General features: G+C 40.8%; 1 protein-coding gene across 4 annotated transcripts in view; it reads right to left on the bottom strand.

Annotated features, from left to right (window-relative positions):
- The window catches only part of DCLK1 (doublecortin like kinase 1), a 356,039-nt gene that overhangs the window by 66,588 nt on the left and 263,338 nt on the right, over window positions 1-26,113 (bottom strand). For 2 of the 4 annotated variants that reach the window (XM_029209842.1, XM_029209841.1), the window contains exons 6-7: window positions 8,407-8,501; window positions 3,843-4,334 (exon numbers count right to left, since the gene is read on the bottom strand). In XM_029209842.1, coding sequence (XP_029065675.1) covers window positions 4,278-4,334; window positions 8,407-8,501 — 152 coding nt within the window. In that variant the 3' untranslated portion in view covers window positions 3,843-4,277. Of the gene's footprint in view, window positions 1-3,842; window positions 4,335-8,406; window positions 8,502-9,428; window positions 9,791-26,113 lie in introns of those variants that run through there. The other 2 variants (XM_029209840.1, XM_029209843.1) reach the window with 2 other exon arrangements.

Here is a 26,113-nt window from a genome sequence, read left to right as displayed (position 1 = left end):
ATTTATCCATCGTCTTTACTAAAATGAACCACATTTTAAAGACACTATATATCATGCACCCTGAAAAATTATAGCTAGGGCCTCAGATTTCCTATCTTTTCCACATGCATTACAGGCACAAAGTTACAAATGTTTTTCAGCTGACAGTATAACAAACTGCATCAGGCAATTGGTATTTCGAATTCAATATATCTCTAATTTTCACACTATAATTCTGTGGGATATCGTTGTCACTGACATGCACAGTTAGAGATGCTAGCCAGGCTAATGCAAATACGCATAAATAGGAAATGTAAGTATATACAGTATTGGGTTGGCCAAAAAGTTCATTCCCAATATATTCGTTCAATTAACATTTTCAGGAGTGTGTATATTTGTTATACACACATACAGGAAGTATAGTAGGGTTACTACTGAAAATACATCAATACTTTAGAATCGTGTTTTGAAAGAACATACAAAACTGCCTTACAGGTTATCTGGCTTTGCAATTCAACTTACTTCAAATCAAACACAGTTTGAATTCTCTTCGATTTATGTTTCAATATAATTACTCACCTACTCACAACCCTATAAATCAATACTTCCTTTTGTTAGTGAATACTGACTGACAATCACCACGTCATACACATTAGAGAAACAACAGTGATAGTATATAATCATTTTAATAATAGAATATCAGGACATAACAATATAAGCATTAATGTATGCTTATATTTAATAGTTAACACAATATTGGATTTATCTGAATTTGAAATTTTTGTTTAACTGGATTCCAAATTGTTTAAAATAAATCAGTACATCTGCCTATTATTTGGAACCGTTTTGCCATACTAGTTTAGAAAACTACTTTTGAAGTTAAATATGCCTCAATTAATATGTCATGGGTAATGATTTATGACATGAAAGGTCTTACATACAATTCCACAAGAGCCAGTAACTTATAAGGCTGTGTCACAAATACCATACTCTACCATTTATGGTCTATAAACATACACAAATACTTACATAAGCACACCCATATACACACTGAGCCCTGCAAATTTACGTAAACACCTACACACCTGGGTAGATATATGGCCACATATGAAAAATTTAGTAGTCCAATAGCTAAAATATATGGAATTATTTTTAAGGATATTATTCTATATATTCATGCATTTGTATTAAGAAATGTGGCTTTTAGATTTCATTACTTTTAAATGAAAAAAAAAAAAAAAATCATGTACAGATCTGCAGTGGATGCAACCAAAATACCCCTGCTGGTTAACATAGGGAACACATGTGGCACATGAATTCTGGTTCAAAATGTTTTTAAAAGATAGTATTTGATACTTTTAATATTTAGATGAGCCAATATAAGAACACAGGGATGTGTATAGATGGGTGTGGACCTGCCACGTCTCACAAGTCTATGACAGTATGAAAACATTGGGAACTCCTGCCCCACCCCACGTAATTAAGCAAGACAAAGAAGAAACAAACCACGTGGCTTTCAGAACCAGTCTTTTGAGTTCACACTGAAGTTTATACTTGATATATAATTAGGTTTTGCACTTCTAAAATGCTAAAAGCAGGGATACGTTTATTGTATCGTTCTCTATGATGTCTACAGGTGAAAATGTAAGTGCCAATGACCAAATTTTTCCTAGAGTGCAATGTCTTCACAGAACATTTAAGGTCTACCATAAGGACAAAAATGCATTGCTTTTGCTGGAGGTCTCTTCTGCCCAGTAGAACAATTTAAATATTCAGTGTCTAATTTTTTTTTAAAAGAATTCTATAAGTAAGTAAATCTTAAGTGCCTATAAATCATCAATTCGGTTCCACCAATAAACTGAAAACTTCTGGTTTGTTGCTAAGCATTTTTTTTTTTTTTTTAATTTCTGCTTTAGTATAATGGAATTATGCTCTGCACAGGAAGAGATCTCAAAGTCTATAAATGGTGTGCTGTTTCAATCTCTGAGGGATTTTAGTTTCAAAAGTAAATGATATATATTGCCCCTGAACAGTCGTTTAATAAAAGTCATATGTTCAAAAGATTAAATGCTGTGGAATAGCATTTCCCTCGGAACTGCCTGGATGGAAAGCTGGCCATGATATCTATCGGCAATTAGTACAAGTCCAGTTTCTTTTTGCCATGTCTAAACAAAGCCCTGGGCTTCATATCAATTGGCAATATCTACCACTTATCCAGAACAAATAGCGTTTATTGGACCTTTCTAAGCAGTAGTTGTCCATAAGATTGACAGTTCAGGGAAGTTAAAATTATTGGAATTTATTTTTTGTTCTGGACCATCTGACCCCACCAGATTTAGGTTAACTGTTCCACTGCTTTCTCTGCATTTTTGACAGTTCAGTCAAATACATACTAATCTTTTATGGACTCAACTGTATTAAGTAATGCATCTTACAAAGACATAACTAGAACAGACACCAGCATAGGCAACCTCACAGATGTTTACTGTTTCAGCTAAAACAAAGCAGCCTTTTGATCTCAGCAGGAGTCTCTGTTCATTTCTATTGGAAACAGTTTTAAAATCTGAAGTCTGGAACAGGTATTATGAACTGTTCTTTCAAGATGGAATGGTTCAGTTTGCAGTTCTCAAATAACCTGCCAGAGAAGTGTCTTTCTCTGCAACAGACAGGATAATGAGGCACTAATTTTTATAAGGCTAAGTTTTCAAATGCTGTTAGGCTGCCTGTACTGTTTTTTTTTCTTCTTCTCCTTCTTATGGTTGGAATATTTTATTCACTTGGAAAGTGAGATAGTAACATATGTAACTATAAACCAGATGGTAAAATTTGATAGTTGAGCAATTTATCAAGGAGATAAATGGATAACATTTAAAACAGTATATGACAACTGAAATTCTCTCCATTTTGAATCAAACATTTTGTTTTTAAATTCAATCTTCAAGTAAAATTTGAAAAAAAAACCCCAAGTAAAAGCCTCCAAGTGGCATCATACATTTTTAATTTATCACCTACTGAGATATGTCAAGCCTGTAAAATATCAAAACCATGCTACACAAGTCTTAAATTGTTAGTGTTTGAACTAGTAAAACTAAATGATCACTAGGGTATGGCTTAAATACAATAGACCATACACATTAAATTAGTTCTTAACATTCAGATTAAAAATAATTGTTTTATGTTTAAGCAAAGCTGACTATAATTTTTAAACAGAGGACTAGGAAAGCAGAATTAGTAGGTTAATGATTAACAATAGGTTATAATCATAGACTTACTTTGTTTAACACAAAGGAGTTTTGCATATGAAAATTTCCAAAATACCAGTAAGATCCAGGATTTATCAGAGTAGAGATTTGGATATTTGGGACCTGATTTATGTAGCAACATTTAAAATAATTTTGCTTTTCAAATTGTTTTTTTGGAATAAGTCCAGACACAATTTTTTAGGTCTGTATGTTTTTAAAAAAAGCTTCCTAGCTTCAGCATTTACATATTTGAAAAATTACATATATGGTTATAGGGAGGAATTATATAATTTATAGCAATGCCATTGAAAAAATTCTTCATGTTTAAGCTATACTTATGCTGTTTTCAATGAAAGATAAGTTTAAAAAGTAAAATTTACTTTTTACAACAAAAATAAGGAAAGTTCCTATGCTTAACAAGAGAGTCTTCATGAGATATGTCTTTGACATGGGTGTTTTTCCTCACCTAGACTAACCCACAAAATGACAAGTAGCTCTGAATATTGTCTAGGAAGAAGAAGAACCCTACTTGAATATTTTGATTATTTTGCAATAAAAGTACTTTAAAATCAGCAATGTAAAGTTTAAGAAGAATACAACTTTAAGAAAAAATGTCTGCTAGTGGCATTTTAATCTGCTTAGCCAGAAAATCTGTACAGAATTGTACAGAAAATTTGTATCTACATGTTTACTTATGATCAAAATGAAAACCCCATCTACAGAAAATATGACTGTCTTGCTACACCATTAGCATGTTCTGAAACTAAGATCGGGCCCATACATGAAATTCATCTAGAGCCAGGCCTGGCACAAAAACCTCACCAATTGAGCCAGTTTGTGTTCAAGCTCCCTCAGGCAAATCAACGTAGGAGATATTAAAAAAAATCTCTTTCAAGGATTAATATAAAATGCCTGGATATTTCCTTCTATATGATTTAGTCTTCATAATTTCAAGGTATGCAAAACTCTTTTGTGTATTTTGCTGTTAGACTTTTGCTTAGGAAACGTGAAACCTTCACCCAACCACAAACCATATACACTGCTCCATTGTCTCTTTTACACTGAGTCTCCTACTGAATCCAAATCATCTGAAGAGAGGGGGCGATACAGGTCCTGTAAGATGAAGGGCAGGTATAGATTTGTTTACTCGGCTTTCTTAGGTGCCCTGCGCTCTCTTAGGAGTGGAACAATACTGAATGGGCATCCTCGGTTTCTGAGATCATGAAAGCATCTAAATAGATGAAAAGGGTGTTTATTCTGCCTTACTGGCTTGATCTGCTCATAAGCTTTTGCCTTCCTCTGTGTCCAGTTGGGTTCTTGGGCCCTTGAGGTCTGTCAACACCAAACTCTGCTACTATGTATCTAGGCAATTCTTCCTTGAACGTTTCCTTCCCATTCTGGGTAGAAGAGGAAGGTGCTTACCTCAGGCAATAATTTATTAGGAGCCCCAGCTGGCATTCAGGAAATTCTGGCCCCAGAGCAGCAACTCAAGGGTTGCATTTGCACCCCGCATACACCCAATAAACATTGCCTTTTCAAAATGGTACGTTTGGAAGACGGAAAGAATGCGAACTTGACCTCCCTGCTCCCTTCCCAGTGTTTATCCCGGTTCCCCAACCGCTCACCCATCACCTTCCCTCTTCTCCCCTCCACCCTTTTCTGCTAAGAGATCCCTCTGCTGGTCACCAGGCAACGAGCTCAGATCTGCAGAGAGTGTCTAGAATCCTGGCTTCTTTTCTATTTTGAACCACCCACTCTTCACATCAACTGACTGATCAGATAATCTACAAAAGTCAGCCATGTGGGAGTATCATGGGGAGCGTCATTCCACCTACACAATAAAACACTTTTCTTCCTGATGTATTAAGAAATAGGACCCCAGAAAGTTCATGGATGGAAAAGATCCTCCCGGATCTGCATCTGTGACCAAACGCTTCTAGACAGCAATTTAAATAACAGTGTTTTGGAAAAATAGGGCAGTTGCTTGGTACACTGCCATCAGCGCTTTCAAGAAGAAAAATATCTGGCATGCAGACTCCTATTGTATAGGACTATTCTAAATACCAAAAGAGGCAACAAAAATATTAAGGGAAGGAAAAAAGCTGACTAAACCATCAAAATTAACATAAATAAAAGTACAGATTTTCTTGTTTGTGAAGAAGCGGTCAAATGTCTCAATATTCCTTAAAAAAGAAAAGCAGCTTATATTCCTGTGTTTCAAAATGAGGTAGGAAGTGTGAGTGTGTGTTGCAGGGAGAGGCAGCCCACTCATTTCCCTGGCCATGTTGCTAGGCAACCCAGAAAGAAAAAGAGAAGTAGCTACTGTTTTCCAATTTGCAATAAAAAGAGTTAATTTATTCCTTGATGTGTCTTCTTTTAGCACTTGCCATCTTTCACTTATTTCAGTATTTCCTGCATAGGAGTATAGCCATTTGAGAAGAATACTAACCAAATTTGAAACAGAATCAGTTTTTAGGGATATTCTAGGCTCATTTTAACTGGGAGGGATTATTTGATGCAGTTGCCTCCACACCAAGATGAAAGCTCCTCTCACTAAAGCAGCTGGGAATGTTTCTACTCATTGACATGGTACATGGATGGAGGATGTTCATTTACGGCCTCAATTCAAAAGCCTGGAAACTGAACCATCTCTAAACTATCTGGTGCTCTGCTCACAACATGTGTTTAATAAATGTTTTCAGATGATGATAAACCTTTTGTCTCCTTAAAACAAACGAGATTGTTTTTCCCTGTCAAGTACGGAGCTTGCACTGGTAGTTTAAATGACAAAATGAAGAATCTACAAGAGAACCATCCCTTATAATCATTTCCCAAGCGCTGGCAGTGTTAATTACATAAGCCATTGGCCACACAGCTGCTAGGAGCTGGATGGAAATTTTCTGCCTCAGTTGGACAAAATCATAGTGAAGTAGGAAATACAGAGGGCAGAAGAAGCAAATTCTAGCCTCATTCTGCCAACAAAGGGAGAGTTGAGCCAAGCGCTTTACATCCCCAAGATGGAGTCTCCACCATAAGCCAGCAGGAGGGAAGCTCAGATCTGTAGCAGGGAGTCTCACTCATTCTAATCTAATCTCAACAACAAAGCATGAGCTAAATCCTGAATCTAATTTAATTAGCCCAAAGGATGAAGAGGGATTTCTATGCCAGGTGGAGTCTCCAAGGTATACACCTCAAAAGAGAGACTATTCTATGTAAGAGGGCCCTATCCGTCCTATTTCTTTTTCTTTTTTTTTGTTTTTAAAGTCTTTATTGAATTTGTTACAATATTGCCTCTTTTATGTTTTGGTTTTTTGGCCACATGGCATGTGGGACCTTAATTCCCCAACTAGGGATCGAACCCATACCCCCTGCATTGGAAAGCAAAGAAAGTCTTAACCACTGGACCACCAGGGAAGTCCCCAATCTGCCCTATTTCTAATGGCTGCCTCTATAGATGGGGGCCTCACTGGGTAACATTTATAAGAAGAGCATCACTCACTCCACTAGCCCTTCCTCCACTCAACCACAGACATTTAGGAGATTAAATGAACTTGGCCCATTCTTCTAGTAGTTCACTAATGATTCCTGTACTTTAAAATGCCAGATTAGACTGTGGCCATGAAGAAACCATAGTGAAAACACTCAGCTGGAACTGGAGTCGCATTATTGGGCTTTCTATCTGTAAAGAGCCTTTTATTTTGTTTTGTTTTGACTGAAGCCAGGAGAGGATAACAGACTTATCAAAGATAACACAGCCATTTAGTGGAGGAGCTGGTGTCCAGCTCCAGGCCTCATGCAATAATCAAAACCAGCTACACCTGATGCCAGGTGGTTCAGTGGAGCGAGTAGGACAGTACAACCTGCTACGTGGCAGGTCAGGCTGCAAAGGGGACTGGGGACTGACTCATTCACCCACCCCCCCAGAGGGTGTGTGGACACAACCTCGGCAGGAGGCTTGCAAAGAGGAGCTTTCCTCTTGGAGGCAGTTTAAATGTATGGAACATAAAGTCTCTCTCTTTTTTTTTTTTTTTTTTTTTTGCGGTATGCGGGCCTCTCACTGTTGTGGCCTCTCTCGCTGCGGAGCACAGGCTCCGGATGCGCAGGCTCAGCGGCCATGGCTCACGGGCCCAGCCGCTCCGCGGCATGTGGGATCTTCCCGGACCGGGGCACGAACCCGTGTCCCCTGCAGCGGCAGACGGACTCTCAACCACTGCGCCACCAGGGAAGCCCTAAAGTCTCATTTTAAAGCACATAGTACAAGAAATGAAATTCATGAATCCAATCTTTGAGTTCAAAAGCCGCCAAAGAGCCCTAGCTTCTTAAAATGTCCTGAAACCTCCCTCCGCACCTTGCCTTTGAAATCAGGCCAATGAAAGGCCTCCTGTTGCCTCCACTGCGCCATGCCCCTCCTCCCTGTCCCACTCCTTTGATTCTTGCCTTGGTCTTACTGGGAAAGACAAACCGCAGAGGTTGTGAGGCGTTCTGAACAGTAGTTCTTCCATCCTGAAAGAAAAGCTAATCCCACCCCCTTCCTTAGCATAGAGAAACGAACACTGTTTCCGGTAACTTTTTTGACTTTGGTCTCCAAGCTCAATCAACTTCTCCATTATTACACAAGAAGCTCAAAGATAAATGCAGGTCACGATGAAGAGAAGGTGCTCAGTGTGGGTTTCATTCACAAAAACACAGGTCACATGCAACCATCTCTGCAGCACAAACCCTCAGGGGCTCTGGACCACCATCCTTTGCCCTAAAGCAACTCCCACCAGGGCCTGCCCACCTCCAATCCAGGCACTTTTCCTTTTCTTTCTTAAGGAAGGCTGGTGACCAGTGATGATGTCTCTAATGAAACTCATTTCAGCTAAGGAAGCTTACAATCCAGTGCCATTAACGTCTTTGTGCACTCGAGACAAAAAGAGTGAGGTATTTCAAAGTGAAGCAGCAACTGTCTATTCTCCCTGGAATTAAGATCAGGACAAGTTTACAGGGAAATTTAAAGCCCCGAGTCGTAGCTAAGAGAAACCACAGCCATAATAAATGACCCAAGGTCGGTCACCTCCTGTCCTCGCCTGGTTCTTCCTTAGAGACAAGCAGCGCTATCATGAGAGGCCTATTTGCTGGCACCTGTGCCATCTGCACCGAGACATGGACAGGTCTTAAACAAGGAGCGTGCTCATTTCCTTACCCTCTGCTTCCGCAGGCTTCCAGGGCTGGTGGGTGATGGGCTTGGAGACTTGCCCGAGCGTGGAGTAGAGAGCTGACTCCCAGGGGTTCCATTAACTAGAAACACAGAGGATCACAGAGTGAAAAAGTGGCTTACTAAAGAATTCTCACGACAAATCTTCTTCTCAGAGCAACAAACAATTAAAGAGGGACATTTGCTAAAATTCCAGATACCTTTTTATCTATAGTGCTGAAAAATAGCTTCTGGGAGAAACCTTCTTCAGAAACTCACTGCTTTGCTAATCCAGTGTTGAATATAGCAGCAGGTTACATTAAAAAGAATAATAATGTACTTTGCACAACTTTCCTGATGAATTTATGAATGATGCTCTTAGCTGTGCCCACGGAGATTTTAGGCATGCGGTTCTGAGACATTTTCAATGGACTTCATGCTTCCTTCTTTAGTTTAGCTTCCCAGTACAACCCAGTGAGAGCAAATATTAGCACAGCTCACAAGTGATAGTCCCAGTGTCTTGTGAAAACAGATCACTGTCTTTTTAGAGTTCAGAACTCACTTCTAGAAGTTCCCACATCCACTTGCGCCCTATGCATCCCCCAGCCTAACTCAGAAGGACCTGCCTCCAGCAAGACAAAGTAACTGGCACAGACACTCAGAAACTCCTCACCGTTAGTCTGTACTGCTGTCGAAAATAAAAGCTGCTTTTTAATAGGTTTACATCACGAGAATCAACCTGACTCTCAAGACTTTTAAACATTATCCCTAAAAGGAATCAAAGCCACAGAACTCACGTAAGCCATTCTTTTCTCTGAGTAACAACACCTCTAAGAACTGATAAAACACTTAAAGACATGACTCTGTAAAGATGTATCAGATCGCCACTATTTTGCCTGTAAAAATGTCAACATTTTTACATGTTTTACATCCACAGCAACGAAGTAGGATTAGCAATGAGACACAAATGTCCTCCAGGGCGCAAAATAAACATCTTTCCGTGAGGGAGAGGGATCATGCATTTAACTTACCTTCTATGAGTTCTAACATGGACACAGTCTCAGTGCCTAACCTGACAAGAACAAGAGGCGAAACTCCTTCTTAGCACTAAACCCAGCACCGCAGGGGAGGAGGGAAGCAGTTGGATTAGTTAACGATGGCTAAGGCTGCTCCCAGAGCAGGCTGAATGAGAAGCAGGATTCCTTAGCAGATGCCTTTTCTGCGTAAGGCTGACGTCTTCTGAGCAGCAGTGGGAGGTGCGGGTTCTGTCTTAGGCTACATCAAAGGTGTCAATTCAGCCTCATGCCAACGCGGAACCACTGCAGCCCTCATCCCACCCCTAACTCCCGGAAGCCGAGTCCTTTCAGGGCTTTACACTGAATCATAATGAAGTGCCTCTGGGGGCAACAAACCCAGTGACTCATCTAAAAAATCAAAGTGACAAGAACTCTTCTAAAGCCTGGAGACTACCAGGTAACAGGGGTAATAAGTCGACCCTCACAAAATTCAGTGGTGAGGTACATGTTTGGTGATTTTTCACACACAGTGTTTGCACCAAACCTTAGGGGCCATGGAACTGGGAAGCTCCTTGTTTTGTCATCTTCTCCAAAGACCTTTACCAAATGTCACAGAACTCATGTTGCACTAATTTGTGTGTTGCCTTTGACATGTATTTGGTGACTCCCTCTAAAACACACACACGAACACACCTATGTTTTGTTTTTTTGTTTTTTGGGGGGCAGATTGAAGTAGGAAGCACTGAGAATGCTTTAATTTGCTTGCATTCTATGGTCCTGTCTTTGCTGAATGAGCCTGATGCCTGGGCCTCCTGGCACTGCACTGCCCCGCCAGTGCCTCTAATAGGAAGGGCTCCGAAACAGGCAAGGACTAAAGAACTGTGGGCAGAGGCAGAATCCACAACTAATAAGGCATGGGATCCCCTAGGAGTTGACTGGAAAACAGGCTTTGTGAACATAATATTTTCTTCGCCCACTTTCTACATCACTTTACGTCTTTACATCACTCCTACAGGCTACGCAGATTGGGAAGAAATGAGCAAATGGGAAAGCAAACACAGTACTCACAGTTTTACTTTTGGGACTCTAATCTTACCAAGCCAATGGCACATAAAGAAAAAGAGAAAGTGCACTCCCAGGAAAACAGCCGTAGCGATACTCAGCTTAAAAAAAAACAAAACAAAGCGACAACAAAAAGCTTGCGTTTACTAAGTATTCATTACGCGTGCATCTCAGTTTATTGAAGACTTATTTTCTATGGACTAGTTAACACACTTAAACCTTTTATACTGATATACTGGGTTGGCCAAAAAGTTCATTTGAGTTTTCCGTAACATCTTCCAGGGAAACCCGAATGAACTTTTTGGCCAACCCAATATATACACATATATGCATATATATACACACACATACACACACACATATTATCTCATTTAACTCTCAGGATAACTCTGTGAGGCAAGCAGTATTAGTTTATAGATGAGGAGGCATAAAGATGATAAGCAACTTGACCAGCAAATACAGGGTGGAGGCCGAAATCTCTGCACTCCTTACCACCACTTTCCCTACTGCACCGGCCTTCTAACCTGCAGGGAAACCACATAGCTCAACTAGTGATCACAACAGAGTATTCTGAGAGGGGGAGTACTGCATGTTGCTGTTGGAATCCTAACCACCTATGGGGTCAAGACTGGCCTACACCCTACAGAGAGGGTAAGAAGCAGTGAAGCCAGATCTTAAGGATTAGGAGGAGTTTGCCAGGGGAAGGAGGGTAGGGCAGAGGGAAAGCGTTCCAAGGCAAGAGGACCACCTGCTTCATGGCTGGGCACGGAGGAGGGGGCAAGTATGGTGCTTTGAAGGGACCTAAACAAGTCAGCATAGCAGCCAAGTGGAGTTGGAGGGAAGGACCTTACGAATAAGGATGGAGGAGGTGGCAGGGGTCACATAACGCAGGGTTTTGAAATTCAAGTTAAGGAGTTTGGGTTTTATCCAAAGCACAATGAGAAGCCATTGGATGATTTTAAGCTGGAACCCAGGGGATCAGATCTGCATTTTAAAAAGCTCTGAAGAGCTCTTACCCTGTCAAGAATGCTTGAGAGGGGAACAATAATGGCAGCAGGGATACCCCTTAGCCAAATGTCCAGGTAGGAGAGATAGGGGCACATTTAAAAGGTCCTGTGGTCAGAGAGATGGTGTGGCTCCATCTAGGGCAGTGCAGTGGAGGTGGAGGGAAATGGAAACATTCCAGAGAGATTTAAGAGGTAAAAACTATCAGATGTGGTTAACTGATTGATTGAAGAGGATTAAGGCTAGAGGTGCACTGAATGAAGAAAGAAAGAAAGAAAGAAAAAGAGAGAGAGAGAGAGAGAGAGAGAAAGAGAGAGAGAGGGAGGGAGAGAAAGAAAAGAGAGAGAAAGAGAGAAAGAAAGAGAGAGAGAGAAAGAAAGAAAGAAAGAGAAAGAGAAAGAGAGAGAGAAAGAGAGACAGAGGGAGGGAGGGAGAAAACTTGTGTTGTAGGTTGGTGTCATTTTTCCTGTTGGAGATGAGGAAACAGGTTCAGAGAGGTAACTAGCCCAAAGACGAACAGCTCAAAGGCAGCAGAGCTAGAACTGAGTCCCACTCGCATCTTACTCAAAGAACTGCGCACTTTTCCCATGAGTGGCCTGCCCTGGTACCTCAGGAAACGTCGAGGGCTCTGCCCCTGTCTGGAGAGCTGAGGACGTGCAGGCTTCTCTCTCACTGGGGCACTCCAGCCCACCTCCTTTACTGACAGCCACTAGGCTCACAGCTTCTACTTGTGTTGCCATCTCTCTGGAGAAATGAAGCTCGAGTTCCAAAAAGTCATCTACAATCACACATTTTTCGAACGTGATCTGCTTGTAAGTTGGGAACGACTGCATTCTTAAGGTCAGAGTTCTGTTCAGACTCTTCCTCTTAGCCACCTAAAAAGCATCCTCTTGGCAACTTCTTAAAATGGTTCTTGACCTCCAGAAAACATCATACACCTTATGGTTGGATCACTGCTGGAATAATTAATTTCTTTTCATAAGTAAGTTTGACACATGTACTGAGTTCAGTTGTGTTTTAATCCTGTAATACCAGAAGTCCCTGAGTGCCAGTAAAAAAGGGCTTTGTCACTTATTTAATAGAACTCATTAAAATTCAACTAACAAACGGTGTTATTTTACAGAGGCCTGTATTAAATAGTTCTTTATTTTGAATGGGAAAAATTCAACTTCATATGGTTGTTTTTAAATGGCCAAGCAGGTCTAACAATTAGTTATCTTAATCGAAGTCACTAACGTCTGAATTACCGAAGTACTCATCAGATCCACTGCCTTATATCCAGTTCTGGTTTCCTTTGCTCAGATCTGTCGGGGCACATTTTAAACCCTGTATCTTTTGCTCTGCTTGTTACCTCCTGAATGAGAAGTGCTAAGCTTTAGACTGGCTTATTCTCATATCCCGTGATGATCAATTATATAACCAGCCACCAAAGAGCTGTGGAAGAAATCTGTGGGGCTGACTTCCACCATCTTTAGTCCATGTCCCTCTCAGGGGCACCTCAGCCTATCAGGGACACTACAGCTTGAATCTGTCACAGCACATCACTCCCCATGAAAGATCCGACCTCACCTCATCCTTCATCATTTCAGATGGATGATCCTACTCTACTCACTGGAGCCATGAATTCAGGATTCTGTAATCAACCAGTCAGCACACACGGCGTGAACTTACCACGTGCCTGACTCTGTGTAGTGTTCCCTGTCTCCCAAAACTTACAATTGAATATGAAAGTTACTAAAAAAACTCTAGAATTGGGAAATACTTGGCTTCCTTGTTAGAATTCATTGCTTCTTTTAAATGACTCTAAGCTCATATGTATGTTATGTTAGCAAACCCTTTGTGAATTTAAAGGGTTTCTTCCCTTTACAGTTTCGTTGGTAACAGACTCAGACAGCAAGTGGAAACTAAATGTTAAAATGCCTCAAACTGGTCCCAAAGTTAGAACAATCTCTACGCAAGGCTATCTCATTACAAGGTGACTAACCTTTTGGACTTGAAAACCGATCTTGCTGTTTCCCTATCTGCTTTTTGCACTTAAGATGGCTCATTTATTTATGCCACTGCACTTGCAGGCAGGGGAGGAGGGATCGAGTTTGCATGTCTATGGTTCTATGTATCCGACTGTGTGTTCAGGGGGCGGTGATTCAGGCATGCTGCCCAGGAGATCTGGCTGCTTGCCCTAGACTTTCCCTCTCTCCCTGATCGTGGAGGAGGCTGTAGATACTCTAAAATATGTTTTCCCAGCCCTTGTCCATTGCCTGCCACATTACTGAGAAGAAAACAAAAAAGAAAAAAAAGCAGATGGAGTCAACTGAGGCAAAGAGAAAATAGACAAGCGTCTAATGCGTGGGGGAACTCTTGAGAATAAATTCTTTTTTCCTAATTTTATCTTCATAGGTGCTCACCTCATAGGTGAGATGGAGCCCTAATTTTCTCCATTTGTCTGCATTCTCTTACACTGAGACAATGGGTCCAATTCAAAGGGACTATCTTATCTATTGAGAACGATGGCAAGTGGGGAGGTCAACAGAAAACAGTGGGGATGGAGAAAGGAACATGGCTCTATGAATTAATTATTTAAGAAATATTTACAAAAAGGCCCTTGAACCTCAGGAAGTCTAAGCAACTTGAAAAGATCCTATTGTTCCTCAATTCACTCATCTGGTCAACATTTACTTAGTAGTGACCATGAACTTGAAGGCACTGTAGGATGTGAAAAGAACACATGCCCTCAGAAACCTTAAGACTTGGGAGGGTAATACAGCATGTCACCTGTAGCCCAGGAGCCAAATCAACTGTCACAGGTCTGCGGAGGTGGGAAAGACCCTCACAGAGGTCGGCGGGGCCAACCTGGTGGTGTGCGCTTTTGACCAGAAGTGACAAAGGTAGGCTTCTAGAAAGTGATAGGAATAAAGGTAGGAGGTGGAAAAGTCCAAGGAGTGTCTGGTGGAAAGTTAAGTTGGTTTATAGGCTGGAGCACAAGTCCAGAGAAGACATGGGAGCTACAGCTGGAAAGGAAGACTGTGGCCAAATCAAGACAGTTTTTTATCTGAGAATAGAGTCCAGACTTTATTTAGCAGACGGTAAGTAACGGCAACAAGTCTGACATTAGTGCGCAGGGCAGATGTAAGGGGCAGAGGACAAAGGGGAGGAGGCCAGCTAGCAAGTGGCTTCTGCAGCCGTGAGAAAGCAGAGTCCTACGACAGTAGAGGAAGAGCCACGAAGACTGGTGACCAATGAAACGTGGAAGAGGAGGGGGAAAAGGAGTCAAAGACGATTTCAGGGTGAAAGGAAAGAGATCTCTAATTCAACAATAAAACAGAATCATCTGGAGTCCTCTGATTTAAAATTATGAAAATGTGTCAGCTGGGATCCCAGAATACGCCGTGGTTACTATGAGGGAATCAGGCACTTAAGGAACCAAGGATCAGGGTGGATGAGGGTCCTGGGACTGATGGGCTCTGGGTACTCTGCCCACATCCTACCAGGTATTGATTGCAGGGCAGCCTCTCCTTGGAGTTTAGCCTGGGAGTCAGCCCCGGGTCAGTCCCATAATGACCCCCTGGGAAAACATGCCCCCTGAAATGGACCTTGCACAGGTCACCAGTGGTGTCCTCGCTGCCAAATCCTATGACCTAGCTCCAGTTCTCATGACCTCCCTTCAGTTTTCATGCTACTTGCCCTCTTAACATTTCTGCCTCTTCCTCCATCTCAAAACTTTCTGCCCCTTTGACTTCCGTTACTGCATTCTCATTGTCCCCTTGTCTCTGCTGATGTGTTGGTTTTTTTTTTTTGCAAGACAGACAAATGAGTTTGTTTTTCTTTACATCTTTATTGGAGTATAATTGCTTTACGATGTTGTCTTATTTTCTGATGTATAACAAAGTAAATCAGCTATACGTATACATATATCCCCGTATCCCCTCCCTCTTGCGTCTTCCTACCTCCCACCCTCCCTATCCCACCCCTCTAGGTGGTCACAAAGCACCGAGCTGATCTCCCTGTGCTATGTGACTGCTTCCCACTAGCTATCTATTTTACATTTGGTAGTGTATATATGTCCATGCCGCTCTCTCACGTCGTCCCAGCTTACCCTTCCCCCTCGCCATGTCCTCAAGTACATTCTCTACATCTTTATTCCTGTCCTGCCCCTAGGTTCTTCAGAACCTTTATTTTTATTTTTTAGATTCCACATATATATGTTAGCATATGGTATTTGTTTTCCTCTTTCTGACTTCACTCTGTATGACAGACTCGAGGTCCAACCGCCTCACTACAAATAACTCAATTTTGTTTCTTTTTATGGCTGAGTAATATTCCATTGTATATATGTGCCTCATCTTCTTTATCCATTCATCTGTTGATGGACACTTAGGTTGCTTCCATGTCCTGGGTATTGTAAATAGTGCTGCAATGAACACTGTGATACATGACTCTTTTTGAATTATGGTTTTCTCAGGAAATATGCCCCATAGTGGGATTGCTGGGTCATATGGTAGTTCTATTTTTAGTTTTTTAAGGACACTCCATACTGTTCTCCATAGTGGCTGTATCAATTTACATTCCCACCAACAGTGCACGAGGGTTCCCCTTTCTCCACACCCTCTCCAGCATTTATTGTTTGTAGACTTTTTGATGATGGCCATTCTGACCTGTGTGAGGTGATACCTCATTGTAGTTTTGATTTGCATTTCTCTAATGATTAGTGATGTTGAGCATCCTTTCATATGTTTGTTGGCAATCTGTATATCTTCTTTGGAGAAATGTCTATTTAGGTCTTCTGCCCATTTTGGGATTGGGTTGTTTGTTTTTTTAATATTGAGCTGCCTGAGCCGCTTGTGTATTTTGGAGATTAACCTTAGTCAGTTGCTTCGTTGGCAAATATTTTCTCCCATTCTAAGACTTGTCTTTTCGTTGTGTTTATGGTTTCCTTTGCTGTGCAAAAGCTTTTAAGTTCCATTAGGTCCCATTTGTTTATTTTTGTTTTTATTTCCATTTCTCTAGGAGGTGGGTCAAAAAGGATCTTGCTGTGATTTATGTCATAGAGTGTTCAGCCTCTGTTTTCCTCTAAGAGTTTTATAGTGTCTGGCCTTACATTTGGGTCTTTAAGCCATTGTGAGTTTATTTTTGTATACAGTGTTAGAGAATGTTCTAATTTCATTCTTTTACATGTAGCTGTCCAGTTTTCCCAGCACCACTTATTGAAGAGGCTGTCTTTTCTCCATTGTATATTCTTGCCTCCATTATCAAAGATAAGGTGACCATATCTACGTGGGTTTATCTCTGGCCTTTCTATCCTGTTCCATTGATCTATATTTCTGTTTTTGTGCCAGTACCATACTGTTATCATTACTGTAGCTTTGTAGTATAGTCTGAAGTCAGGGAGCCTGATTCCTCCAGCTCCATTTTTCTTTCTCAAGATTGCTTTGGCTATTCTGGGTCTTTTGTGTTTCCCTACAAATTGTGAAAATTTTTGTTCTATTTCTGCAAAAACATGCCATTGGTAGTTTGATAGGGAATGCACTGAATCTGTAGACTGCTTTGGGTAGTAGAGTCATTTTCACAATGTTTATTCTTCCAATCCAAGGATATGGTATATCTCTCCATCTATTTGTGTTGTCTTTAATTTCTTTCATCAGTGTCTTCTGGTTTTATGCATACAGATCTTTTGTCCCCTTAGGTAGGTTTATTCCTAGGTACTTTATTCTTTTTGTTGCAATGGGACTGTTTCCTTAATTTCTCTTTCAGATTTTTCATCATTAGTGTATAGGAATGCAAGAGATTTCTGTGCATTAATTTTGTATCCTGCTACTTTAGCAAATTCATTGATTGGCTCCAGTAGTTTTCTGGTAGCATCTTTAGGATTCTCTATGCATGGTATCATGTCATCTGCAAACAGTGACAGCTTTACTGCTTCTTTTCCGATTTGGATTCCTTTTATTTTTTATTTATTTATTTTATTCCTTTATTCCTTTTTTCTTTTCTTATTGCTGTGGGTAAAACTTCCAAAACTATGTTGAATATTAGTGGTGAGAGTGGACAACCTTCTCTTGTTCCTGATCTTAGAGGAAATGGTTTCAGTTTTTCACCATTGAGAACAATGTTGGCTGTGGGTTTGTCATATATGGCCTTTATTATGTTGAGGTAAGTTCCCTCTATTCCTACTTTCTGGAGGATTTTTATCATAAATGGGTGTTGAATTTTGTTGAAAGCTTTTTCTGCATCTATTGAGATGATCATATGTTTTTTCTCCTTCAGTTTTTTAAGATGGTTTACCACACTGATTGATTTGCATATATTGAAGAATCCTTGCATTCCTGGGAAAAACCCCACTTGTTTGTGGTGTATAATCCTTTTAATGTGCTGTTGGATTCTGTTTGCTAGTATTTTGTTGAGGATTTTTGCATCTATGTTCATCAGTGATACTGGCCTGCAGTTTTTTTTCTTTGTGACATCTTTGTCTGGTTTTGGTATCAGGGTGATGGTTGCCTCATAGAATGAGTTTGGGAGTGTTCCTCCCTCTGCTATATTTTGGAAAAGTTTGAGAAGGATAGGTGTTATCTCTTCTCTAAATGTTTGACAGAATTCGCCTGTGAAGCCATCTGGTCCTTGGCTTTTGTTTGTTGGAAGATTTTTAATCACAGTTTCAATTTCAGTGTTTTTCATTGGTCTGTTTATATTTTCTATTCCTTCCTGGTTCAGTCTTCCAGGTTGTCCATTTTATTGGCATATAGTTGCTTGTAGTAATCTCTCATGATCCTTTGTATTTCTACAGTGTTAGTTGTTACTTTTTCATTTCTAATTCTGTTGATTTGAGTCTTCTCCATTTTTTTCTTGATGAGTCTGGCTAATGGTTTATCAATATTGTTTATCTTCTCAAAGAACCAGCTTTTAGTTTTATTGACTTTTGCTACTGTTCCCTGCATTTCTTTTTCATTCATTTCTAATCTGATCTTTATGATTTCTTTCCTTCTGCTAACTTTGGGTTTTTTTCTGTTCTTCTTTCTCTATTTGCTTTAGATATAAGGTTAGGTTGTTTATTTGAGATTTTTCTTGTTTCTTGAGGTAGGACTGTATTGCTATAAACTTCCCTCTTAGAACTGCTTTTGCTGAATCCGACAGGTTATGGGTTATCATGTTTTCATTGTCACTTGTTTCTAATGACAAATGTCCTCTTTGATTTCTTCAGTGATTTCTTGGTTATTTAGTAACGTATTGTTTAGCCTCCATGTGTTTGTGGGTTTTTTTTGTTTTTTTTCCCTGTAACTGACTTCTTATCTCACATCATTATGGTCAGAAAAGATGTCTGATACGATTTCAATTTTCTTAAATTTACCAAGGCTTGATTTGTGACCCAAGATATGATCTATCCTGGAGAATGTTCCACGAGCACTTGAGAAGAAAGTGCATTCTGTTGTTTTTGGATGGAATGTCCTATATCAATTAAGTCCATCTTGTTTAATGTATCACTTAAAGCTTGTGTTTCCTTATTTATTTTCATTTTGGATGATCTGTCCATTGGTGAAAATGGGGTGCTAAAGTCACCTACTATGATTGTGTTACTGTAGATTTCCCCTTTTATGGCTGTTAGTATTTGCCTTATGTATTGAGGTGCTCCTATGTTGGGTGCATAAATATTTACAATTGTTATATCTTCTTCTTGGATTGATCCCTTGATCATTATGTAGTGTCCTTCTTTGTCTCTTCTAATAGTCTTTATTTTAAAGCCTATTTTGTCTGATATGAGAATTGCTACTCCAGCTTTCTTTTGATTTCCATTTGCATGGAATATCTTTTTCCATCCTGTCACTTTCAGTCTGTATGTGTCACTAGGTCTGAAGTGGGTTTCTTGTAGACACCATATATACAGGTCTTGTTTTTGTAACCATTCAGTAAGCCTGTGTCTTTTGGTTGGAGCATTTAATCCATTCACGTTTAAGGTTATTATCGAAATGTATGTTTCTATTACCATTTTCTTAATTGTTTTGGGTTTGTTTTTGTAGGTCCTTTTCTTCTCTTATGTTTCCTGCCCAGAGAAATTCCTTTAGCATCTGTTGTAAAGCTGGTTTGGTGTTGCTGAATTCTCTTAGCTTTTGCTTGTCTGTAAAGGTTTTAATTTCTCCGTCGAATCTGAATGAGATCCTTGCTGGGTAGAGTAATCTTGGTTGAAGGTTTTTCCCCTTCATCACTTTAAATATGTCCTGCCACTGCCTTCTGGCTTGCAGGGTTTCTGCTGAAAGATCATCTGTTAACCTTACAGGGATTCCCTTGTATGTTATTTGTTTCTTTTCCCTTGCTGCTTTTAATATTTTTTCTTTGTATTTAATTTTTGGTTGTATTTGTATTTAATTTAGCTTGATTAATATGTGTCTTGGCCTGTTTCTCCTTGGATTTATCCTGTATGGGACTCTCTGTGTTTCCTGGACTTGATTGATTAACTCCTTTTCCACGTTAGGGAAGTTTTCAACTATAATCTCTTCAAATATTTTCTCAGACCCTTTTTTTTTCTCTTCTTCTTCTGGGACCCCTATAATTCAAATGTTGGTGCATTTAATGTTGTCCCCAAGGTCTCTGAGACTGTCCTCAATTCTTTTGATTCTTTTTTCTTTATTCTTCTCTGTGGTAGTTATTTCCACTATTTTATCTTCCAGGTCACTTATCCATTCTTCTGCCTCAGTTATTCTGTAATTGATTCCTTCTAGAGAATTTTTAATTTCATTTATTGTGTTATTCATCATTGTTTGTTTGCTCTTTGGTTCTTTTAGGTCCTTGTTAATTCTTCCATTTTCTCCATTCTATTTCCACGATTTTGGATTATCTTTACTACCATTACTCTGAATTCTTTGTCAGGTAGACTGCCTATTTCCTCTTCATTTGTTTGGTCTGGTGGGTTTTTACCTTGCTTCTTCATCTGCTGTATATTTCTCTGTCTTCTCATTTTGTTTATGTTACTGTGTTTGGGGTCTCCTTTTCACAGGATGCAGGTGCGTAGTTCCCATTGTTTTTGGTGTCTGCCCCTAGTGGGTGAGGTTGGTTCAGTGGCTTGTGTAGGCTTCCTAGTGGAGGGGACTGGTGCCTGTGTTCTGGTGGGTGGGGCTGGATCTTGTCTTTCTACTGGGCAGGGCTGTGTCTGGTGGTGTATTTTGGGGTATCTGTAAACTTAGTATGATTTTAGGCAGTCTCTCTGCTAATGGGTGAGGTTGTGTTCCTGGCTTGCTAGTTGATTGGCATGGGGCGTCCAGCACTGGAGCTTGCTGGCCATTGGGTGGAGCTGGGTCTTAGCATTGAGATGGAGATCTCTGGGAGAGCTCTCACCAGCTGATATTATGTGGGGCTGGGAGGTCTCTGGTGGTGCAATGTCCTGAACTCAGCTCTCCCACCTCAGAGGGTCAGGCCTGACACCAGACCAGAGCATCAAGACCCTGTCAGCCACACAGCTCAGAAGAACAGGGAGAAAAAAAATAAAGAAAATAATAATAAAATTTTTAAATTATTAAAATAAAAAATTAAAATAATAATAAAGAAGAAGATAGCAACCAAACCAATAAACAAAGCCACCAAGGATAACAAGTGCTAAAAACTATACTAAGATAAACGTAAATATCAGAAAAAAATCAGTCACAGACAGCAAACCCCAAGTCTACAGTTGCTCCCAAAGTCCACTGTGTCAATTTTAGGATGATTCGTTGTCTATTCAGGTATTCCACAGATGCAGGGTACATCAGGTTGATTGTGGAGATTTAATCCGCTGCTTCTGGGGCTGCTGGGAGAGATTTCCCTTTCTCTTCTTTGTTCTCACAGCTTCTGGGGCTCAGCTTTGGATCTGGCCCCGCCTCTGCATGTAGGTCGCCTGAGGGCGTCTGTTCTTCGCTCAGACAGGACGGGGTTAAAGCAGCGCTGATTCGGGGGCTCTGGCTCACTCAGGCCGGGGGAGGGAGGGGTACAGTAGTTATAATTGTAATGCTGGATGAGCCTGTGGCGGCAGAGGCCAGTGTGTGTTCAGCCTGAGGCGTGCCGTGTGTTCTCCCAGGGAACTTGTCCTTGGATCACGGGACCCTGGCGGTGGCGTGTTGCACAGGTTCCCCGGGGGATGTGGAGAGTGACCTGTGCTTGCACACAGGATTCTTGGTGGCTGCAGCAGCAGTGTTAGCATTTCATGCCTATCTCTGGGTTCCAAGCTGATAGCTTTGACTCACACCCATCTCTGGAGCTCATTTAGGTGGTGCTCTGCCTTCTGCAGGCAGACAGGGGAAGAATCCCCTCTCCTCGCGCACCCCGAAACAATGGTCTCTTGCCTCTTAGGCAGTTCCAGACTTTTTCCTGGACTCCCTCCTGGCTAGCCGTGGCGCATTAGCCCCCTTCAGGCTGTGTTCATGCCACCAACCCCAGTCCTCTCCCTGGGATCTGACCTCCGACGCTGGAGCCTCAGCTCCCAGACCCCGCCCGCCCCAGCGGGTGAGCAGACAAGCCTCTTGGCCTGGTGAGTGCTGGTGAGTGCCAGTCAGCACCGATCCTCCGTGCGGGAATCTCTCCGCTTTGCCCTCCGCACCCCTATTGCTGCGCTCTCCTCCGTGGCTCCGAAGCATTCCCCCTTGCCCACCCGACGTCTCCGCCAGTGAAGGGGCTTCCTAGTGTGTGGAAACTTTTCCTCCTTCACAGTTCCCTCCCAGAGGTGCAGGTTCCGTCCCTATTCTTTTGTCTCTGTTTTTTCTTTTTTTGCCCTACCCAGGTACATGGGGATTTTCTTGCCTTTTGGGAAGTCTGAGGTCTTCTGCCAGCGTTCAGTAGGTGTCCTGTAGGAGTTGTTCCACATGCAGATGTATTTTTGATGTACTTGTCGGGGGGAAGGTGATCTCCGCGTCTTACTCCTCCGCCATCTTGAAGGTCCTCCTGATGTGCTCTTATAACTGCAGATGTTCCCCGTGGTTCCATTTTCATCCTTATCCTTACAAATCTCTCCTTGGGTTGAGGGGAGAGGTATTTTACATTTCTATTATTTAAAACACTATTATATGCCAGGGTCTCTCAAATACGCATTGTCAGCTCACACCTGACTTACACACCGTCCCTCACTACTTGCCCACTGATGCTTCCGAAGCATCTCACATGGGACAGGTCTAAAATGGGACCCATTCCCTACCTCTCCTCTTCGATTGGCAAATCTGCTCCACATCTCTAATGCCTCTCTCTTTCTCTGGCCTCATATCCAGTGAAATTCCTGGTTTCATTTCCCTTTTGAAGTCTCCCCCATTTTAAGCATTGTTGTTTAAATTCTGTCCTAACAATTCTTTCCAGGATGACTTCATGGAGCCTTCCTGGCTCTTGGCTCTTCACGTGTAGCCATCCCCTCTACCACTGTACCGTTTCCAAAATTCAGATAAAAATCAAATGCTGGCCTTACTAAAAATCCCTTTTCACCCCCTAATACCTACAACACAATTATGCCTTCATGGCCCTGTGTAATCTCAGTGCAACCAACTAGGCTACCACCATCTTCTCCCTTTCCTGTAATGCTACCATTCATTTTTATTGGACGAGCCACTGCTCCTTAAACATGCCATATACTTCCATGCCTTTGTGCCTTAACTCTCATTGTTTTCTCAGGTGGTGAGGTCCTCCTGGCCCTTCTCCTGGCAAGATCCTTCATGTCCCAATTTATAAGTCTTTTTTCTCTGACCCTATTAATGAGATTTAGCCCCTTCTTTCTCTGGGCTGTCACAGCCCTTACTACACTATCATAGTGTTATATATGTTTGTTTCCCAACTTGAAGACAAGAACTGCAGTTTAATCATCTTTGTATCCTTACAAACTAATACAAGCCTGGCACACAGTAGATGCTCAGGAAATATTTATTTAATTAACATGGAGCATTAGCAGTGAGGACTTTACAACAGGAGTTGACATACAGTGCTGCCCCCACAAAGACGGTGGGTCAAGATAACCGTTCAAAGTTTGGAGGAGTATCTTTGGAAATACTCACCTGCTGACAGTGAGTGCTAGGGGCAGTTGATGGGTACAGGGAAAGAGAATGGAAGGAGGATTCAGCTTATAGGCAGCAAAAAATTCTAAAAACACAGGGAATGAATCTTCAGCCCTCTTGATTTTCTTGGTGCATTTTGTTTTCAACAATTCTCTTGGAATGCCAAGGCAGAAAAGATCCTCTATAGAAAATACATGGCTGAAATCTCTACACTAAAGGAAAAAGACTGAGCTAAAAAATTAATAGCTAGCAATCTGCCTTTGAAGGTGTTTGATATAAATTTTAACAACTGACAAATTGGACCAGTAAGCTGATTAAAATTCTCTTTGCTTCCCCAGCTTTGATTCTTATCTGCATATGTTGCATAAAATATTTTTATATAACTGTAAAAAAGTAAATTTTGACTAGCATAAATAAAAAGACTTCAGGATTTCAAGAGTCACATACAAGTAAGTTTTAAGCCTGGGAAATATGGAATGATGCTTCTGTCATGGTAGAAGGTCATTAACTAAGGCATCCAGATTTCCCTCTTTCAAATGTTCACTCTTGCAACTCTCACATCACTAGTCCATGGTGGGTTCTCAATGCATATTGAATGAATGAATGGTTGTTGCTATGAGTGTTTCTACCTTAGACTATAAGCTTCTGGAGGGCAAGAAAGTGCATCAGCTCATGCTTGGATTGATGAACGTAAGGCACCATGGGGCACTCAGTTATGTTTGTCATGGTTTGTATAGATAGAGATTCTAAACAGAAGGAGTCACTCTACAAAAAAAAAAACAAAAAAAAAAAAACTGGCCGTCCATCTAAATGGGAACAAAACTAAAACAAACAAACAAACCCATGTTTTTCTAAGGAATCCAAGAAGAGGTCAAAATTTTGAAATCTCTAAGTTTTTAAGGAGGACTACAGTAATGAAAATTCAAGATAGGTAAATGTGGTTTTCTTATACTTTTAATATTAAGAAAACAATATAAAGTAAAATGAAACCTTATCCATTCTTACTGAAATTGAATGAGTGCACAGAATACTCTTATTTAGGGACGCACTTTGTTATCACTTCCCTATGCAGACAAAGGAATTTGTTGAAAAGAAATTCACTTTTAAATTACACATTTTATGAGATGTCTGTGTTCCAAAGACAGACACATGAATAAAGATTCAACCCATATTAAACTCTCTTTATGATGCTCATATGTATTCTTGTTCCTTTAAGAAGCTAAAACCCATTTTCCCCATTTCTTAGTGATACCTCATTCAATGGCTCCGCACACAATTGTCTGGGGGCTCCTTATTCTTCTTTTGTTATTAAGACTTCTGGTTTCTTTTCTTCCAGCTCCAATTTGCCTTCTTTGGACCCTTACTGCTACAGAGACTAATAATAATTCAACAGCTATGTGAATTATGTTATCTATAAATTATTTAGGGGGCTTGAACTGTGTGCTTCTTGAGTGGAAGGGCTGTTTCTTTCATCTCTGCATTATTAGCGCCTAGCAAGTGCCTGACACTAGCAGGCCTGAACTGGATATTTCTGAATGTCTAAATGAATACCTTACATTAATAAAACACTTCTAACTTCTTCTAGTTCCAAGAAGAGAAATGACTAAGGAGCAAAGACAAGATTTACCAAGCATTCTCATTCTTATTCTAAGACTGACTTACAAAGGAAAGTTTCTGTCTACCACTGACATACATCCTGAAGTCAGGGTGAATCACTTCACCCCCCAGAATGCTGGTGTCTGGGACTAACGCTCAGGCTTCTGTTGCAAAGGGTTATGGTGTTGTAAATTTCAATCTTAAACTAGGTGCTGCATCAGTTATTTCCTTAAGATCAAAATTTTAATAAGCAGACGTGAAGAAGCAGGTATCAAGAATGGCCAGCCTGCTGTATCCAGAGCACTGGAAGCCCCACGTGCCAGCTCTGAGTTGCCACTATGAATTCTGTGACTCTGGGCCAAGCAGTTCCCCCAGCTCTACGCCTGCTTCCCCATTTAAAAAATAGAGTATGTGATTATATAACAAAGAATAATGTCTTGTCTTGCTTCTTGTTGGGAGGATCAAAATAGATCAAAGAGATAAAAGTTCTATGTAAACTCTGACGTTTCATTTAAATGTAAGCCAACAATATGACCACAAACAACACGGGAACCTACAAATCTTAACTCTGTACGATGCTCCCATCTCCATATCATGCAGGAAGATGAATATTGGAAGTAGAAATTTTAAAACTGAAGGAGAAATCATTTCAAACTTTAGGTACTTGTGTAAGGGGGAAAAACAAAGATTACTTAATGTTAAGTCAGGTTCATGGTGGAATGGGGCTTGGGACAACATCAATGTTTAAGGAGTATTAAAGGAAAATTGTTCACTTTCCAGTCCTACGATTTATGGAAAACAATGAAATAGGCTATTTTCAGAAAATTCGGATACAGTCAATATAGAGATAATTCACTGCTCCTTTCCACGGTTTCAAGAGACAAACCTGAGCAGAGACAGGAATCTTAGGCTAGTTCAGTGGAGGGGGACAAGGCAGGTGATCCCCTGACATCCAGCATTTGCACTTGGCCTGAAAAGATACATAAACACCACTGGACTTCCTAAACCCTGCGTTTAGGTCCCGGGGAAAGGGAGAGATCTTGGGGTCCCTGGCGT

The sequence above is a fragment of the Monodon monoceros genome, unplaced genomic scaffold, assembly GCF_005190385.1.
Source record: "Monodon monoceros isolate NGI ecotype Baffin Bay Population unplaced genomic scaffold, NGI_Narwhal_1 Super_Scaffold_8, whole genome shotgun sequence".
Classification (NCBI taxonomy): Eukaryota; Metazoa; Chordata; class Mammalia; order Artiodactyla; family Monodontidae; genus Monodon; species Monodon monoceros.
This window is presented reverse-complemented; position numbering and strand designations above follow the sequence as displayed.